The 20089-nt window shown below is 46.6% G+C and overlaps 1 protein-coding gene across 2 annotated transcripts in view; it reads left to right on the top strand.

Annotated features, from left to right (window-relative positions):
- LOC140117030 (O-acyltransferase like protein-like) overlaps nt 1-20089 on the top strand; it is an 86242-nt gene that overhangs the window by 20016 nt on the left and 46137 nt on the right. For both annotated transcript variants that reach the window (XM_072133467.1, XM_072133465.1), the window contains 5 exons: nt 5176-5315; nt 14796-14874; nt 15331-15469; nt 15549-15748; nt 19373-19516. In XM_072133467.1, coding sequence (XP_071989568.1) covers nt 5301-5315; nt 14796-14874; nt 15331-15469; nt 15549-15748; nt 19373-19516 — 577 coding nt within the window. In that variant the 5' untranslated portion in view covers nt 5176-5300. The remainder of the gene's footprint in view (nt 1-5175; nt 5316-14795; nt 14875-15330; nt 15470-15548; nt 15749-19372; nt 19517-20089) is intronic.

Genomic DNA, 20089 nt, shown 5'->3' with positions numbered 1-20089 from the left:
ACAGGATGTATATGGTGACAGCCTGGCAGCTTCCATCACATGGAGGAGCAGGGAACATGTACAGTACATACAAGATGTATATGGTGACAGCCTAGCAGCTTCCATCACATGGAGGAGCAAGAGACATGTACGGGGCACATACAGGATGTATATGGTGACAGTCTGGCAGTCTCCATCACATGGTGTAGCAGGGGACATGTACAGTATATACAGGATGTGTATGTTGACAGCTTCAATCACATGGAGGAGTGAGAGACATGTACAGTACATACAAGATGTATATGGTGACAGCCTAGCAGCTTCCATCACATGGAGGAGCAAGAGACATGTACGGGGCACATAAAGGATGTTTATGGTGACAGTCTGGCAGTCTCCATCACATGGTGTAGCAGGGGACATGTACAGTATATACAGGATATATATGTTGACAGCTTCAATCACATGGAGGAGTGAGAGACATGTACAGTATATACAGGATGTATATGGTGACAGCCCGGGAGCTTCCATCACATGGAGGAGCAGGGGACATGTACAGTATATACAGGATGTATATGGTAACAGCCCGGCAGCTTCCATCACATGTAGGAGCAGGGGATATGTACAGTACATACAGGATATATATGGTGACTGCCTGTTAGCTTCCATCACATGGAGGAACAGGGAACATGTACAGTACATACAGGATATGTATGGGGACAGCCTGGCAGCTTCCATCACATGGAGGAGCAGGGAACATGTACAGTACATACAGGATGTATATGGTGACAGCCTTGCAGCTTCAATCACATGGAGGAGTGAGAGACATGTACAGTATATACAGGATGTATATGGTGACAGCCTGGCAGCTTCCATCACATGGAGGAGCAGGGGACATGTACAGTACATACAGGATGTATATGTTGACAGCGTGGCAGCTTCCATCACGTGGAGGAGCAGGGGATATGTACAGTACATACAGGATATATATGGTGACAGCCTGGCAGTTTCCATCACATGGAGGAGCAGGGGACATGTACACTAAATACAGGATGTATATGGTGACAGCCTGGCAGCTTCCATCACATGGAGGAGCAGGGGACATGTACAGTACATACAGGATGTATATGTTGACAGCCTGGCAGCTACCATCACATGGAGGAGCAGGGAACATGTACAGTGCATACAGCATATGTATGGGGACAGCCTGGCAGCTTTCATCACATGGAGGAGCAGGGGACATGTACAGTACATACAAGATGTATATGGTGACAGCCTGGCAGCTTCCATCACATGGAGGAGCAGGGGACATGTACACTACATACAGGATGTATATGGTGACAGCCTGGCCGCTTCCATCACATGGAGGAGCAGGGAACATGTACAGTACATACAGGATATGTATGGGGACAGCCTGGCAGCTTCCATCACATGGAGGAGCAGGGGACATGTACAGTACATACAGGATGTATACAGTGACAGCCTGGCAGCTTCCATCACATGGAGGAGCAGGGGACATGTACACTACATACAGGATGTATATGGTGACAGCCTGGCCGCTTCCATCACATGGAGGAGCAGGGAACATGTACAGTACATACAGGATATGTATGGGGACAGCCTGGCAGCTTTCATCACATGAAGGAGATTAAGACATGTACAGTACATACAGGATGTATATGGTAAAAGCCTGGCAGCTTCCATCACATGGAGGAGCAGGGGACAGGGTTGCCCAGATGTGGATGATTAAGATTACTATAGGCATAGCTTCCAACCGTCGCGGATTTGGTGGGACAGTCCCGGTTTTTCACTTCTGCCCCGCCTACACGGGCAGCTGGGAGATTGTCCAGGATATTCCCTCCAGGTCCTGCACTAGCTGGGGTTGTCCCGGTTCTGTGTCCCGCCTTGTAAACCTTCAAAGACAGAACTAGCCGTACTGAATGGCTTCTTCAGACATCGGGCAGGGAAGCCTTTTGAGAGATGTGTCGGGTTAGCGCAGAGCAGGGACCACATCATCAGGGTAATATCATCATGTGTCCATATATGGTGTCTACATCTCCTAGGGCTTCCCCATAGCAAACTTTTGTCTGCCCCCCCGCTGCCCCCCAGCCACAGCACCTCTTCTGCCTGTTTTGCATTGTCAGACCTGCCAAACAGAATACACACCTTGCAGATGATGAAAATCATTGTATGATCAATTTTGGCTTGTGGTTCTAAGTGGCTTGTGAGCATAATCGGATTTTTGTGTGTGCTAAGTGTGATGCCACACATGGCATTTTTAGGCCATTTTTGGGCCGTTTTCAGATCGTAAAAAACACATGCATTAAAAAACGCATCCGATAAATTAGGTGGGAGTAACTCAGTTTTGAGCTTGCTCAATTTTGGCTTGTGTTTCTAAGTGACTTGTGAGCATAAGTGGAGTTGAAAATCCACAGAACTGTAAGTAAGCTCCGTTTTTACTATGAGAACTGTCAATCTATAGAATAGACTGCCTCAGGCGCTGGGCACAGTAGGGACAGCAGAGAGCTTCAACTACATAACACAACTAAATAACATTGAAGGTTATGTTATATATAATTGTTTCCCCTAAATCCCTTCCTCATGCAATCCCTTCCCTTCCTTGGTTGAACTTGATGGACAAGTGTCATTTTTCAACCATATAAACTAGGATACTATGATATAAAAATATGATGCAAGGACTTCTCATCTGCCGGCCGGACTGCAGCTAATACAGTTTATACAGTGCTGGTGCTGCATTCTAATGATGAGAAGTACTTATTATATTTTGATAATACAAGGATTTTCATCCTCTGCAAGGTGTAGGTTTGTGGGGCCAGGCCGACATACAGGAATGTATCCACAGGCTGAACGAGTCCAGAGACCCTATCACAGCCTCCCCTCACTAATAACATGTCCAGCAGTGGCCTCCCCTCACTAATAACATGTCCAACAGCGGCCTCCCCCCACTAATAACATGTCCAGCAGGCTCTATATATTTTTTTCTTGATCATTTTTTTTCGTGATCGTTTTCCATTATTACAGATAGGCACCTGTAATTGCCCGCCAGCACATCTATTACCCACAATAGTCCGGTAACAGTATTGGGATAGTGCTGAGATTACATTTTGGTTTACCATCCAAACCCCACTTGTTAGAAAAGTGTAATGTCCTTTATTCAGGTGAAGAAGCGTAAAATCACATGCAGGGAGAAGCAAGCCTTGGCAATGGGGCGGTTTCGCGCTCAGTGACATTTTTTTAAGCCAAGAGAAAGCGCCACAGAGCGCGAAACAGCCCCTGCCATAGAGATAGAGCGCCTCTATCCATTAGGCTATGGGCTTAGCGGTTGTCTATGGCAGGATTTTATGTTACTAAGAGTTTCACTGTTACACTGTGACACAGGCTCCATGCACAGGTATATGGAGAGGGTCTTCTCAGAGATTATTTTTGTAATTATTGAGACAACTATTATTATTATGTTTATTATAATAATAATCGTCTCCATGATAATAATAAATAAAATGATAATAATCGTCTCAATAATTACAATAATAATCTCTGAGAAGATGTATCTCTATATATACCAGTGCATGGAGCCTGCGTCACAATGTAACAGTGAAACTCTTAGTTACATAAAATCCTCTCATTGACCACCACTAAGCCCATAGCCTAGTGGATAGGTGCTCTCTATCTCCATGGCAGGTGGAGTGTAGAGCTTATGGATTCAAATTCTGGGCTGTGCATAAATATATTTGGTACATATTATTCCAAAACAAACAAAAAAATGCACATGTAGCTGCCTTGTCTACTCATCTACCAAGTCTGTCAATGCTCGGCTAACATTAATGACAGGGTTGCCCAGATGTAGCAGGCTTTGGAAGATTAAGATTACTATAGGCATAGCTCCCAACCATCCCGGATTTGGTGGGACAGTCCTGGTTTTTCACTTCTGTCACGCCGTCACAGGCAGCTGGGAGATTGTCCAGGATATTCCCTCCAGGTCCTGCACTGGCTGGGGTTGTCCCGGTTCTGTGTCCCGCCTAGTAAACCTTCAAAGCCAGAACTAGCCGGACAGAATGGCCTCTTCAAACATCGGGCATGGAAGCCTTTTGAGAGATGTGTCAGGTTAGCGCAGAGCAGGGACCACGTCATCATGTGTCCATATATGGTGTCTACATCTCCTAGGACTTCCCCATAAGCAAACTTTTGTCTGCTCCCCCACCCCCCAGCCACAGCACATATATAAGGGTCCATCTATAATGCCCATTGTCAGACCTGCCAAACAGAATACACACCTTGCAGATGATGAAAATCATTTTATGCTCAATTTTGGCTTGTGGTTCTAAGTGGCTTGTGAGCATAAGCGGATTTTTGTGTGTGCTAAGTGTGATGCCACACATGGCATTTTTAGGCCATTTTTGGGCCGTTTTTAGTTTTCAGATCGTAAAAAACACATGCATTAAAAAACGCATCCGATACATTAATTTCTGTATTTTTCTGTTGACAGAGCTGGTTCAGGTTATTATTTTTTTCTGAAAATAATTTTTGTGGAGCAAGTAATTTTTTAAATTGCTTTTTAGAACATTTTTTGTGAGGTTATTTGAAAATAAGTTATATATTTTGGGAAGTATTGACGTGTTTTTTTTTTTTTTTTACCACAAACAGACATGTTAGCTTTGTAGTACAATCTCTAGACAGAGACAGAAAGAAATATAGGAACAGAGACCCTGTTTATAGACTCTTTGGCCTCAGCCTCTGGAAGGTTCCGAGGAGCTAGCCAATAAACTGCCTGCATTACCTTAGGTAAAGATATAAAATATATATTCAAAATACATCAAATTTGTTTAACCATTTAGGAACAAGACAGTATGAATGCATTCAACAACACTCCCTCTGGATAGTATACGGCTGCCTGGGATTACCACAAGATAGCCGACCACATAGATAAAGGGGATGACGATTCTTAAAAGAGTGACCAAGCCTTATAGGTGTTATGGGCTTAGGGGTGGCATAGGAGAGTTTGTCAGGCCCTCTTAGCCAACCAGGCAGCTATCAAGGAGTAAAGGCCCGTCATGCGGGAATTATAATTTAGAGTCATCTCCCAGGTGGTGTAGAAGGCCCTCAGCTGATGTCCAGGATAATCTTCTTCCGTTATTTCCAGGATACTTGTTCATCACTAATTCTGATACCCGATTCTTTCAGTGTACGATTCTCTGGGGAAGCAAGGAAGTGGAATAATCAGTGGGAACGTGGACCGCCTCGGATCTTATAGTGAATGCCTCTCGGTTCAAGCTCCTGGAAAGAAGTTTGAGGGAGAATACTGCAAGATGCATGTGGAACAGGTCTGACATGTACAAGAATTGTATCACTAAAGGGCATGATTACAGCTCATCTCTTCTTGTTCACAATTTTTATTAAAGGGGTTTTCTTTAAGGGAAATCTACCATTAAAGTCGATCATGATAAACCAGGAACATTATTCATATATCCAGACACCGTGACTGCAGTAATCTTCTTATATTTGTTATCCATTATCTCCTTCCTTCTAAAATCAACTTTCAAAATTATGCTAATAAACCTGAAGGGGCTCTGTCACGGGCACCCCAGAGCTCCATGTCACGGATCACGGGTGCGCCCGTGCTCCCTGTCTTGGCCACGCAGCCCCAACCCTGAACTTACCTCTCCATGCTCCTGCTGTTCTCGTCTGGACTAGGCCCCATGCTCGGAGATTTCAAGGGCCAGCTCACAAGTGATTGGCGCTGCCCACTTCCGGGTTGGTATTTAATCCCTCAGCTCCCATCATTCCCTGCCAGGTCTTCAAGCCATTTCCCTGAAGAGAAAGCCCTCCTGTGTATCCTGTGTTCCTATGTATCCTGCATTCCTGTCCTGTGTGCCAGTCCATTCCTGATCCGTGTGCCAGCTCCGTGAGTCCTAGTGTGCCTTCCTGTGCTGTTCTCCCGCTGTCATCCCGGGTACAGACTGTCTCCTGCATTACTACCTTGGCTGCCACCGCAGACTAGTCGCACCTGTGGAACGACCTGGTGGCACCCCGCTGCAGCAAGAACATCCCACTTTGCAGCGGCCTCTGGTGAAGACCAGGTGCCACTTAGACCCAGGTGTCGGCTAGTACCATCTCCCGAAGTGGTCCAGGGGGTCCACGGGCTCACAGTCCTGACAGGCTCTAGGGAGTGGCACCAGAGCCCTTGTGTGCTGTAGCTTCACAGGCTGTTACACTGTCTCTCCTCCCCCTTCAGTTCGTACACTCTCTCTCTGCCTGTTGTAATTTCAGGGCAGCCGAGGAAGTTTTTAGCACATGGTGGTCCTGCACATTGTAGCATCATGTAAGGCTGCAGAACAAAGGGTCTCTGGTAATGCTGCCAGAGCCATCTGGCTTATTAGCAATGAATAAAAAATATAAGATTTTGTTAGAGATTTTTATCTAGGGCTCAAATCGCCCTTTATGTTGTAAATGTCTGAATCATGACAATAGATGGACAGTGGTCAGCTAAGATGTCCGCTTTATCTAAAATGGCTGACAGTACTCAAGATGGCGTCCGAAACCAGTGCGATCTCCTTAACATTTCCCCCCTTTTGAGTCTTGCTGGCCTGTAACTCCACCCTGAGCGACCTCCTCAAGCTCCTGGTACCTATAGGTAGGCTAAGCCCTTACCTGCTGGACTTGTTAACTCTTCACCAGATCCCCCAGAGGCCAGTCACTGAGGGGTTACAGGTCTGCACACTCAAATCACATCACTGAGTTTCTATAATTTACAGGTTTGTAAACAGGCTGGTTCACAAACAGGCAGCATCATCCTCCATTCCGGGCATTTCTCCTGTTGTGGTGCTTACCTGGACGGCCATCTGGGACATAGCGGACTTGATGAGCGGGACCACACACCACACAATGGGGCAGATTTACTTACCCGGTCCGTTCGCGATCCAGCGGCGCGTTCCCTGTGGTGGATTCGGGTCCGGACGGGATTCATCAAGGTAGTTCCTCCGCCGTCCACCAGGTGGCGCTGCTGCGCAGAAAAGCATCCAGATGCCCTGAAATTCACCGACCCGGACCAAGTGAAGGTAAGCGCGTCCCAAGCGACACATTTTCCGTTTTTAAATGCGGCGGTTTTTCCGAATACGTTGGGTTTTCGTTCAGCCACGCACCCCGATCTCCGTCGCACGCATGGCGGCGCCGATGCACCACAATCCGATCACGTGCGCCAAAATCCTGGGGCAATACAGGGAAAATCGGCGCAAATCGGAAATATTCGAGTAACACGTCGGGAAAACGCGAATCGGGCCCTTAGTAAATGACCCCAATAAGTGACAAGAGCAAAATCACAATCCCCAATAGCACCCCCATTTAAAGGAAACCTTTCCAATACCCCAACTACCAAGTGAAAGACATAAGGGCACATTTACTAAGGGTTCGCATAGTGCATTTTCGTCTGGTTTCCCGACTATTTCCAATTTGCGCCGCATTTAAGTGCTGATTTTGTTGCAATCGCACCGACTTGCATGCAACACAAATCAGGGGGCGTAGCCATCGGACAACCCCACAGATTCGGACTAAGCCCGGGATTTAGAATTCAAATTGTGTTGCAAGATCAGCACTCACATGCACACGGGAAGAAGAAGGTGAACTCCGGCGGACTTCGACAAAGCGACACATGCAGGATCTCGGGCGCACGTTCCTGAAGAATCGCGCTGGACTCGCATCAGAGAACACACCTCGGGGATCGCGCAGGACCAGGTAAGTAAATCTGCCCAAAATGTGCACTCTAGAGTTTCTCTTTAGTTCCCTGGACAGTCCTTCAATCTTTACAAGAGCATGAGTAATGGATCCATAGGGGGCGATGTCATCTGGAATGTATATGCAACAAGCCGCTCCCACAGTCTTACAGACTCCTTCCTTCTCAGCAAGGGTCATGTCCAAAGTCATGCGGTTCTGGATAGCATCTCGGATATAATTCACAAATCTATGTTGATTACAATAAAAACAATTAACCCAATCAACATCTTTGCTCATAACTATCTGTGTAATAATGGACTCTAAAGCTGCCCATAACTGATTTTGGGCCTTGTACTCATCTGGGACCCCCCCCCCCTCTTTGTACTCCTACTGTATCTATATAAATGTTGTCATCTAGGTGCTCCGCTCTCAGACCTTCAGAATCCTTTGGGATTCTCTACCTTTTTCTTTGTATGTGATCAAACTTATCCTTGGGGATGACGAGGAAGGAATGCACAAGTTTTATCACAGTACACTCACCTTCCCAGCCTCAGGGCCTGACCTGACTCTCCTATCCCCACAAATCCTGTACACATCAGACACTGCTAATACAGGGTTACCTGTGCTGTCAATGTTAAAGAAGGTCATTGTCTTGTGGTACCATCCGTAGGTAAAGTCTCCTACCCTGCGGGCATCCTGGTTATCCCTATAGTTACAGTGATAGTCATGGTTGGGGTGTCCCTGAGCATACAGTCAGTCATAAGAGACCAGCTAGAAAGAAGAGTAAATTATTTTGCTATAGAAAGCGTGGAAGCGTGCTGACTTCCCTCTAGCTTCACAGACTTGGCACTGGTCAACAGGACTTGGAAAGGACCGTCGTAGTGAGGGTCCAGACTCTCTCTCTCTGGTGTGTCTCTTCATCACCACGTAGTCTCCAGGCTTCAGGTTATGTGTCCTGAGGTCTCTGTCTGGTTCTGGAAAGGAATCAGAAACACTTTTGTGGACCTTTTCCAAGGCCTGGCTCAACTGTGTGGCATGTTCCACCAGGTTTCAGCTATAGGGTCTGTGGAAAGTAGGGGCCTAGTCTCAAAGGAGGACAGCAAGAAGTGGGCAGCAGGAAGGCACTCGCGCCATGGTTTCCGTTACTTCCATGGCCTTCCGGATCTCTAACTTAGGAGTACCTTTTAGTCTTTCAATCTGACCACTAGCTTGGGGATGGTAAGGGGTGTGCAGGACCTGTTCTACAGCCAGGAAGGACAAGGTTTCAGGTCTTTATCTGTCCAGTGAAGTGGGCTCTGTGACCAGATTCTATGGTCTCTGGGAGTCCAAACCTGCAGAAAAATCTCACTCACCAACTTCTAGGCTGCAGCGCTTCTGGTCACCCTGGAAAGATATCAATGCCCACAAGCACGTATTCCTACGTACCACTGGATAAAATTTATCTGCAGTCTCTGGAAAGGATACAGTGGCTTCAGTGTCATCTTCTGTGGGGTCTTTACCACCTTACCCGGGTTGTGGCGGGCACAGACTATAAAGGCTTTCACTAGTCTACTGACAGGGGTAGTAATGCCCAGGGAAAACCACTGGTGGTTTATGTGCACTAGCATGGCCATTTTGGATGTGTGTGTGTCCGTGGGCTACTTGACTTACTGTGGGGTGCAGGGCTCTGGGCAGGCACACCCTCTCTCCCAGCATCAAGGTCTCATTGGCACCTGGGCTCCAGCTTTCCTCCGGCACTCCTCTTCTAATGACTCGGGCCACTAGAGCATGGAACACCTGTGGATCAAACTTTTTAGCTCAGAACTCACCGCTGAGACTTCAGGACAGTCTCTGGGTTCCATCTGTGCAGCTGCCTTCGCCACCCTGTCGGCCACATACTTGCCCTTGGCTTGTGGAGTTACCAAATTGTGTGTGCTTTTACTTTTATTATCCCCACCTTTTGTGAAAGTAAGATAGCATCCATGAGCTCTTTAATCAGCGTACCATGCTTAAAGGGGGTCCCTGCAGAGGTGAGGAAATCTCTAACCTTCCATATGGGTTCATAGTCTGGTTTAGACCCCCAAACTATACCTTGAGTATAGATGTTTGCCCTTTTACCTTCCACCAGTTGTAGCACTTGCCTGAGTGCCGTCACTTTACCTCCTGCGTTGACCTATGTGGAGTGAGTGGTTCTGCTTTTACTACCTCATGTGCGCCACTGACCACTGCATATCCAGTGTAGAACCGTCTGTCTTTTCCTGCAGACATCTATGAGAAAAAACTCAACATCTGGATTAAACACCCTCCTTTCCCCCCCTTTTCTGAATCCTGTGAGACTTGCGATAGAATGAAGGATTCAGAGCTGTGCACCTTATCAGTGTGAGACAGTCTGAGCTGTCTGTCCATTGCTCAGATGTTTGGACTGTACTTGGGTGAGGACACTGTACAAGTCATGTGGGGTTTGCACAGTAACTGAGTGATCTAGGATCAACTCAATGGCCTTGCTGAGCAGATTGCTGGCTGCAGCTACTGTCACATGAAGGGTTCCCCTCACGACTGAGTCTAACCGGGCCTAATAGTGGGCCACTGGGGAGGTCACCACGTTCCTGGACTAAGACACCTGTGGTGTGGCCTAGATACTCAGTGCAAAATAAAACAAAGGTTTGATCCAGTGGGGTGTGCCTAGGGCCGGGGCAGACACGATTTGCCAGCTTAAGGCCAGGGAATGCATCAATTGCCTCCTGACTAAGGGAAAATGGGGAAGAGGCAATGCAGTCATCAAGGGGCAACATCAGGCTGGAGGCAGCAGACCTTATCTCGGGCCTGCAGTAGCTGGCCAGTGCTAGAAACATGTGAGGAGGCTTAGGACCTCAGGACTGGGGCATATTCTGGACTGCCAGCTTTCTTTCCTCTGTCAGGTGTCTGCCTGTGGCTGAGAAGCAGTGACCTAGGAAGACCACCTTCTCCCAGAAGTACTGTCTCCGGAAACTTTGCAACCCTTCTAGAACAGAAAACACATAGGGGCACATTTAGTTACCTGTCTCTTTGTTGCCGCCGATCCAGAGTGTCCAACGAGGAGTCGCAGCTGCCGCGATTCACTAAGATCTTGCGCCCGTCTTCTTGTATGTGTCGCTTCTACGCTCAGGTCCACCGGAGTTCACCTTCTTCTTCCTGGTGCATGTGATTGCGTGTCTTGCGACACAATGGGGCAGATTTATCAAGCAGTCTGAAAGTCAGAATATTTCTAGTTGCCCATGGCAACCAATCACAGCTCAGCTTTCTTTTTAGCAGTACTCATGAATATTTTAAAGGGGAGCTGTGATTGGTTGCCATGGGCAACTAGAAATATTCTGACTTTCAGACAGCTTGATAAATCTGCCCCAATATGTTTTGTTAAATTCTGTGGTTTGTCTGAATTAATCGGTTGTGCGACGGCCACATCCTCGGTTTGTGTCGCATGCAAGCCGGCGCCGATGCGCCACAATCTGATCGCGTGCAACAAAGACCCCGGTGTAGAACAGAAATAGTCGGGACACCCAACAGAAACGCGGTTCGTGGACCCTTAGTAAATGTGCCTCATAAGGTCAATAGATGCATTCTGGCAAACCTGAAAAATGGAGGTACAAAAAGAAGAGAACATCCCGTAAGGCGCTAGTCTGCCAGTCTACTCCCTGTAGGGCCATGGAGTACTGGCTGGGTGAGTTTTACCCCCCCCCCCCCCTTGTGGGAATCTGCACCAGATATACTGGAATACTGAACTGGTAAAGGCAAATAGGTACTGGCAATCTTAATGTAGGGGCACAGAGAGGAAAACATTTGCCAAATCAATAACCGTAAAAAATATCTCACTCTCGGGGATTGCTGCTAGTGTGGGACACTCATTGGCAGCTTGGAGGTCATGGACCATTCTACATGTATTCGGCTGTTCTTTCTGGGTCTTTTTCTTGACCAGGAATAGGTTAATTTTCACTGGGCTATCAGGGGAGGAGTCCCACATCAGTTCTACAATGTGGTGGTGGTGGGGGTGTCTCCATTTCCTAGAGTGTGGGCAGTCACTTCGGTAATGTCTCTCCTCCCTGCAGTTGGAGCACATCCCCTCGAGCTGGGCTCTCGCCGGACCGGAACTGTTGTCAGTCTCATTTTAGCAGTGGTCTGTGAAACTAGTCTCTGTTTTTCCTGGCTTTCTGTCAGTCTTATCGATCCCTCTGTACTCAAGTCTGACAGAGATGTCTCTAGTCCGTGGCATACAGGGCAAACTGCATTCTTGTATCACAAGCAGAATCCTTGAGTCTTTTAAGCTGTCAGCTCTGTCACCCCCCCTTTTTGTAAACCATACATTTGAACACAGACACAGATAACGCAGCTCCACAGCCCGCCCCCCCCCCGTCATCTCCCTCTTTAACCCTACAAATTCCAAAAAGCAGGTACCAGAAACATTGCAACACTTTTTAGTAATTTTTCTCTAATCGTCAGGATCAAATAAGTTTTAACTAGTCCATAATAAACCATATATCTTCCCTCTCCAAGAATTATCTGAGCAGAGATCTAGAATTTAGATGAAATCATCTTCAGCTGGCATCTATTCCAGACATCTGTCAAGACTATTCAAGGGTGCTCAGCTGCTAAAATACAACAAAAAACAGGTGTTTTCTACAACTATTATCTTCCACCAGCCTTTATGGCTGCCAACAGAGTAGAGTCATAGGCAATTAACTTTCAGGGACTTGAAGCGAATATAATGTCCTAAGATCGCCGCCGCTGAAGAATGGTAGGGCGTGATCATCTCTAACCACCAGGTACAGGGGTGGAGTCTACATTCTAGACGCCATCCTTCCCTCCCAAGGAAAATATAATAAAATCTCTTTTTTTTTCTTTCCACATAAAAAACTTTTAAATGTCCCTTATGGCCTGTCTCTTTCTTCAATGGGCACTCTACGGATTCCTGTCACTCTTTCCTGGTCCGTCAAAGTCAGAGGCTCTAAGTGTCTGTTTGCAAATCTGATTAAGTTTTCTTACTTGTACCATCAACAGATCATCTGACACATCCCAAAACCTTCAAACCTTCACTTCTACTTTTTTTCACCACAATGCTACCAGCCCTTATATTCCATTATGTCCACTTTGCACTTTTCCATCAGTTGTGCTTAACTCAACAACCAACTGTCTGTCCATCTTTCCCTTCATGTGAAAAACAAGTTCCTTGTTTGCAATGCACTTGGCTCAATTCCAATTCACACTGTTCTCTTCCCATCATAAATGTCCACAACCACAGTACTGTCAAAGGAATCTGTCTCCACAGACTCAGGTTTCACAATGGATGCCGACACCTCGATTTACAGGCACAAAGAAACTAGACACCTGAGTCTTCCACAAAGGACCCTACATTGGGTTACTGCCTGACCGGACTGACCCTACACCAAGTCACTGCCCTCAGACTGATCCACCAAGTCCACAAGGGACTCTACACTGGATCACTGCCTGACTGGACTGACTCTCAAGTCACCACCCTCAGACTGACCATCCAAGATGTTCTCCTTCACACTCCACTAGTTCTTACAGTCATACAAGACCGCTCAAACTCCCCGAAGAGAGTCGAATGGTCAGAGCAGGTCTCCACAAATCTCTGAGACTCACTTCTGTGGGCAACCCTTAATGACAAAACTGTATCACTGACACTATGACAATCACAACAGAATACCTCCCACTCTAGCATTGCAGACATCTAATGGTTACTACTTCCCGTCTCACAGCTTCAGCTAACATCACAGACTGTCTGACCATCTGCCACTGTCCAGTCTCTGTCAGTCACCTTACAAGTGTTTCTTTGCCACAATTATAGTGAGCATACTTTTATATTTGGACATTTAAAGGCAAAGTACATATCACACAAGGACATGGCCTTACCCAATCCTTTCAGCCAGTGAAACAGAAGTGACAGTCAAGGTGGACAATAAAGTAGACTTCCCCCGAGCGCTCTTTGTCAGTTCTGGTCACTGGCCACCTGGACTCTTGCGGAGTTTACCTCAATGGTCAAATGTCCATTGTAGTATGCCGACCCAGTCGACGCCAATTAATGTTAGAGATATCTAGGGATCAAATCGCCCTTCATGTTGTAAAGGTGCCTTTTAAATTAACTCTTTCATGGCTGCCCGGTGGGGACACAAACCAAGACACGTCAGCCTCTTAGTGCATGTAAAAATATTCTTTTTAGTTTATCAGTCCGCAGTTGCATATATAAAAGACAGAAACATCATCATCAAAGGAGCGTGAACAGAAGATAGAATACTGTTATGCTATTGGCCATAATTAATTTTACCAGGACATTCTCTAAGACATTCTCCCAAATGGTTAATGAACCATAAACTTCTTCTCAGACGTGTTTATATTATCCCAGCTACAGAATGTACAGAAAATGTCTCCAACAGCTTCTAACCAAAACATGAAGGGGAAGAACACAGGCGAAGGATAACTATCTCTCACATGTGTCACAGAGAAACTTTTACAGGCAAGTTACACAAAAATGGCTGAATCATGACATTAGCTGGACAGTGGTCAGCTAAGATGTCCGCTTTATCTAAAATGGCTGACAGTACACAAGATGGCATCCAAAACCAGCGTGATCTCCTTAACAAAGATTACCACAGTCCCTGTGCCTGGATCTATGTGTAAGTGTCCCTGGTTTATCATGATGGATTTTGATGCTATATTTCCTTTAAAGAGGATCTAAAGGATATGATAAACATGTCCACTTCCTTTCCTAAACTATATGACATTTTACCACAAGTTGTTTCTGGAATTTTATTTATTACAATGGCTCTCAGCTGCAGTACTAGACACAACCTAGAGACAGGGGTGGTGCTGTTCTGAGCACAAAGCAGCTATGTTTGTGTAATCTTGGACAACCCCTTTAAAATAGGCCATCATTGTTGATACCACCGGATTCAGGATGCAGTAAGAAGATGAGCGGGGGTCCCAAAGGTCAGACCCCATCTTTTTTTTATAATAGATTGATTGTCTATGTGAAGGATTCAGATACATGTAGAAATAACACACGTCTCTGCCCACAGCTTGTAGAGGATCTAACTCTACCTTTCCTCTCTGTAATTATTTTATAGGAAGGAGTCAAATTTGTGATTGGGATTTGTGTCCCAGATTCCTGCAGCAGCGGAGACATTACAGTAATGGCTTCTATGGGTAAGATAAAGCCTCCTGACAAGGAAGACACAGGTAGAAAGATTGCTGGGGCTAATAGTAAGATTCTATCTCACCCCAAGTGCTTAATTCCTAAGTACAAGACAATACTTCTTTATTATGTCCTTTATGAACCAGTTGATATTTCTCAGTGTGAGAAGTTACAGAGCAGATTCTCCTGTACTCTGTGTGTACAGTGTATAGCATCATAGCAGCCGGGCTCCAGCCACCGGCAGTGAGACATCTGAGAATTACAGATAAAGGCTGCAGAGGGGAAAACTGCTGAACACTACAGAATACAAGTCATGTGATACCCAGAAATAGTGTCCCCTCTGCAATAACACACAGGGGTCCGGGGTTTATGTAATAGTCTGAAGAAAGGTATAGAACACATGTGGATGTCCTTAAAGGTAAAGTTCTGATTGTGATTTTTGACTCTCCTGCTACTTATATCATCAGATCTTTTCCAATACAAGGGGGAATCATTTCTGGAACCTCTGCCAAGTTTCATTATTCTGAATGAGACCACTCCGGTTGTGGAGGAGACTGTCTGCTCCCGCGGCCTGTTTCCTATGGATACATTCGCCATTATTTGCCTGTAAGCAGGAGCCTCGTGTCCAATATTGTTCAGTCTCGCTGCTCATAACTCTGCCCTAATACCCTTGGCGTCTTGGCAGGTGCCTCAGCGGCTTGTTCATCATGTTCCCCGTAATTGGGTCCATCCACACCGTAGTGCTCAACTTTCTAGCCTCATCATCATTTGAGGATTGCAAGACCATCATTCTACATCGGAAAGCCAGGACTCCGGAAAGCCAGAAGCCTGCGGAAAAATCCAATCTCCCATTGGAAGAGGAATATGGCAGCGAGAAGAAATACAGTAATATCCGTAGATTACTATACATGCTGCTTGCTTTATATCACCGTATTTACATTACGTTTACTTTCTGACATCTAAAGTGGTAGAATATTGAATACAGCTCCGGAGGAAGGCAGATAGAGAGGAGAAGATAGACTTAGACGGGGCTGCTTGTATTATGGAGAGGGCATTTTCTAATGGGCAGTAATTGCACTTCATGCTGCTGTATTACAGAGATTCTCCTCTTTAAAGGGATTTTCCAGGGTTGCATAACTGCGAATGACCTATCCATACACCTGCAGTTCTACTGTTCAGCTGATATAGTACAGACAGGGTAATATGCTTAATGATCGGACCAGCACACCAATTTGGAAGGGGTGCGACAAATCAACTACCATGACCTATGAACTCCAATGACCTAACCTATGGCTAGGAAATCAGTAGTAATGCAGCCCGGAAAATGCCTTTAAATTATTACTAGTATTTACTGGATTGCATGTATTTGCCCCCTACCCTTAAAGCGGTTTCCCAGGTTATTGATATTGATGACCTATTCTATGGGAAAAGCCCTTTAAGAGTACAGGTTATATACTTGCAACGGGTAGCGGATCTATTATGCCCACTCTACACTTGCGAGTGTGATGCGATGAACTCGCATCACACTCGTAGCGTGTGCTGCCCGGATCTCCCAGCCAGAACGCTGAAAACGCTGCAGAGTTCGGGCCGGGAGATCCCGGCAGCATGCGCTGTGAGTGTGAAACAGGCCGAAGTGTTCAACATTTTCACTCAGCAGACTTCAGCTTTCAACCAAAAACAACATCCAATATTGAAAGATTATCAATCTATCGAAGATTAAAACTGTTATATCATCTCAGCTCTGGCAAAATTTGCTTCTGGGATATACAGGTTGTCAGGAGTCAGGGGTAGTGGACCCACTGAACCACCACGGACAATGACGAAAGTTGACACCTGGGAGCGGAGTCTAAGTGGCACCCAGTTTTTACCTGGGCCTGCCGCAAAGCAGGTTGAACTTGCTGTGGCGGGATACCACCAGGTCGCTCCACAGGCTTTGCCCGTGGTGGTGGCCAAGGCTACATGCAGAATCGTAAGACTGAAACTGAGTTGTGGACGGGCTGGAGGTCAGGACAGGCGCACAGGATCGTAGTCAGGTACAAGGCACAAGGTCATGGCTGGCAGCAGAGGAACGAAGTCAGGAACGGAAACGGGGTCACAACAGGGAATCACTATAAACGCACAGAAGTGCAGGAACTCACAAATTCTCGTACATCCTTTACCAGATCTGGCCACCAGGAGAAACAGCATATGAGAGCAACGCCCCCCATCTCTGTCGCATACAAGCCAGCACCGATGCACCACAATCCGATCACGCGCGCAAAAACCTGGGGCAATTCAATGCAAAACTGAAATATTCGTGAAAACACAACGGAATCGCGGTCCGTGGACCCTTAGTAAATGTGCCCCAATGTCCCCAACTTAGTATCCTCTTTCGAAGAGCAGGTCGGACATAGGTCTTTCTGTAGGTTCACAGGAGCAGCAACAACCAGGTGTTCAGGAGGAACGATATGTCGAGGAGCCGGTTTTTCCCCAATAACATCGGAGGCACAAGAAAGGGCATCAGCTTTGAAGTTTTTCTCTACTGGACAAAAGTGAATCAGAAAATTGAAACGAGAGAAGGACCAGTGAGCCTGTCATGGGTTGAGACACTGAGCAGTCTGGAGATTCAGGAGGTTCTTGAGATCTGTATAGACACAGACCAGATGACAAGCTCCTTCCAGAAGATAACGCCACTCTTCCAGGGAAAGCTTTATGGCCAGAAGTTCCCAATCTCCTATGGAGTAGTACCTCTCTGCAGCTGAGAAGCTCTTTGAGAAGAAACCACATGTGAGCGTTTGGCCTTTGGGCCCTTTCTGGGTGAGAACCGTTCGTACTCAACCTCAATCAGGAACGGTTTCTACGTATCAGGCTGCGTGAGAACAGGAATAGAGGCAAAGGTACCCTTCAGCTTGGAGAAAGCTTCTTCAGCCGCCGGAGGCCAGAGTTTTTCTTCATTAATGCCACAATGGGTGACAGGAGGAGAGATGGGGTATAAACTGCCGGTAGTAGTTAGCAAAGCCCAGTAATCACTGGATAGCACAAAGTCCTACTGGGTGGGGCCACTGAAGTACCACAGACAACTTAGTAGGATCCATCTCAAGTCCCTTGTCAGAGATAATGTATCAAAAGAAAGGAAGACGCTTTTGGTGGAAGAGGTACTTCTTGAGCTTAGCAAAGAGGCGGTTGGCCCTTAGGCGCCCAAGAACTTGTTGTACATGGGTCTGATGAGAGTAAAGGTCCATAGAGAACACCAGAATATCATCTAGATAGACCACGACAGAGGTATATAGCAAGTCTTTGACAAACTCCTGGAAGACAGCTGGTGCGTTACAGAGTTTAAGTGGCATAACAATATACTCTTTGTGTCCATCACAGGTATTGAAGGTGGTCTTAAATATGTCCAGAGAGGCCTTTTTAAAGGTAGCGACCAAGGCCGCCTCATTCCAAGCCAGCTCAGAAGCTAATGTGCGAAACTGGAACGCGTAATCACCAACAGACAAGTCCCATTGGCGCAAGTTCAGCAGGGCGGTTTCAGCAGATGTCGCTCTAACTGGTTCTTCGAAGGCAGACCAGAATTCATTGAGGAAAGCGGTGATATTAGCTGTGACCGGGTCGTTCTCGTCCCAGAGAAGGGTGGCCTATGAGAGAAGGCTCATCATAAAAACCACCTTGGACGTTCCATGACGAATTGTAAAGGCATCAGTTCAATGTGCAAGCAACACTGGGTGATGAATCCCCTCCATAACTTGCCATCTCCGTCATACTTGGAGGGCACGGATAACGTAGCTGCCATAGCGGGAAGTGCCGCAGGAGCTGGAAGCTGCTGCTGGGTAGCCAACAATTACCACTTCAGGTAGCAGAACCTTGGCGGGATCCATGGCCGGATCTTACTGTCAGGGGTACTGGACCCACTGAACCACCGCGCACGATGACGTAAACCGACACCTAGGACAAGCGGCACAGGATCTGGTTCAAGGCAGAAGTTCAGGGCTGGCAGCAGAGGAGCAAAGTCAGGAACGGAATTGGGTCATAACGGGAAATCACTATAAACGCACAGGACATAGGGAACAAGCTTTCTCTAGGGCACAAGGCACAAAACTCAGGCAGGGAGCAGAGGAAGAGGCAGTCCATTTATTAGGGCAGGCGCTGGCCCTTTAAATCTCACTGAGCCGCACTAGGAGGCGAGTACACGCGCCCCGAACCACAGGAGACGCAGCTGGAGCCGGGAGAAGTGAGTGTAGGTGTAGCTGGGCTGGGGCACAAGGAGGCACACAGGTGCGTCATAGGGCCCCACACAAGTTACTGAAGTCTTCAGAGTGTGATGCTCCCCTCTGGTATTCTTTTTCTTCCAGTTGGGGGAGCCTATTGAAGGGAACTTGTCAGCAGGATTTTAGTCATGATGAATGGTCGTTGGGACCGCCTCAAGTTACCTCCCTGGTGGTTCCTTCTTTTATGGAATGTAGTTTCTAAATACTTGTAGATTAGGAGGTTGCAAATCCCTTCTCTAACAGGAATATTTCTTGTCTCCAGCTTGTACTGAGAAAGTCCTGAAAAGTTTTGCCATACAAGAGAACTTCCCGGCTGTGATGGCGGGGACCTCCAAGAATCAGGAGTACCCCAGTCTGAATGGGATCCGAATCCTTAGTCTGTTGTGGGTCATATCAATACATACCAGTAAGTTGAACGATGTCCTCAACATTGGTGAGTATAATAACCTGTGGGCATTAGTGGATTAAAATATGGCCGCCCAAACCACCCAACAAATTATATACTGAGAAGGACCTTAACCCATAAAATCCTCAAACGTCTCTTCCTGCTCTCAGTACACATCTACACAAGAGCCATTTGTACATGTGTACAAAGTTCCTGAAACCAGAGATTGAAAGCAGGTAGAAGGGACTCATCCTCCATTCCCCACGAAGCTTCTAGTACCAGATGTAGGAAGTGATTCCAGACGTGTAGGGACCATAACATTCATACAGCCCAGGATCCATGGCGGTCTTATCTGCCCCTTGCCTGTGGAGTATACTGGAATATTAGATTAGAAAATGTGGTGCTGCCTGCACAGACTTCTCACAGCTGAGGGTTTGCTATAACAGAAATACATCTATGGCACAAGTCTCTACAATATTTCAAATTTTGCTATCCGAGCAGATAGAACATATCGGTTTAGAATCTGGACAGTAAGAACATTGTCTAAGCTTGAGGTAACTGTAGCTAACTCTCAGCTGTATAAAGTATGGATCA

This window comes from Engystomops pustulosus, chromosome 1 (assembly GCF_040894005.1).
Source record: "Engystomops pustulosus chromosome 1, aEngPut4.maternal, whole genome shotgun sequence".
Classification (NCBI taxonomy): domain Eukaryota; kingdom Metazoa; phylum Chordata; class Amphibia; order Anura; family Leptodactylidae; genus Engystomops; species Engystomops pustulosus.
This window is presented reverse-complemented; position numbering and strand designations above follow the sequence as displayed.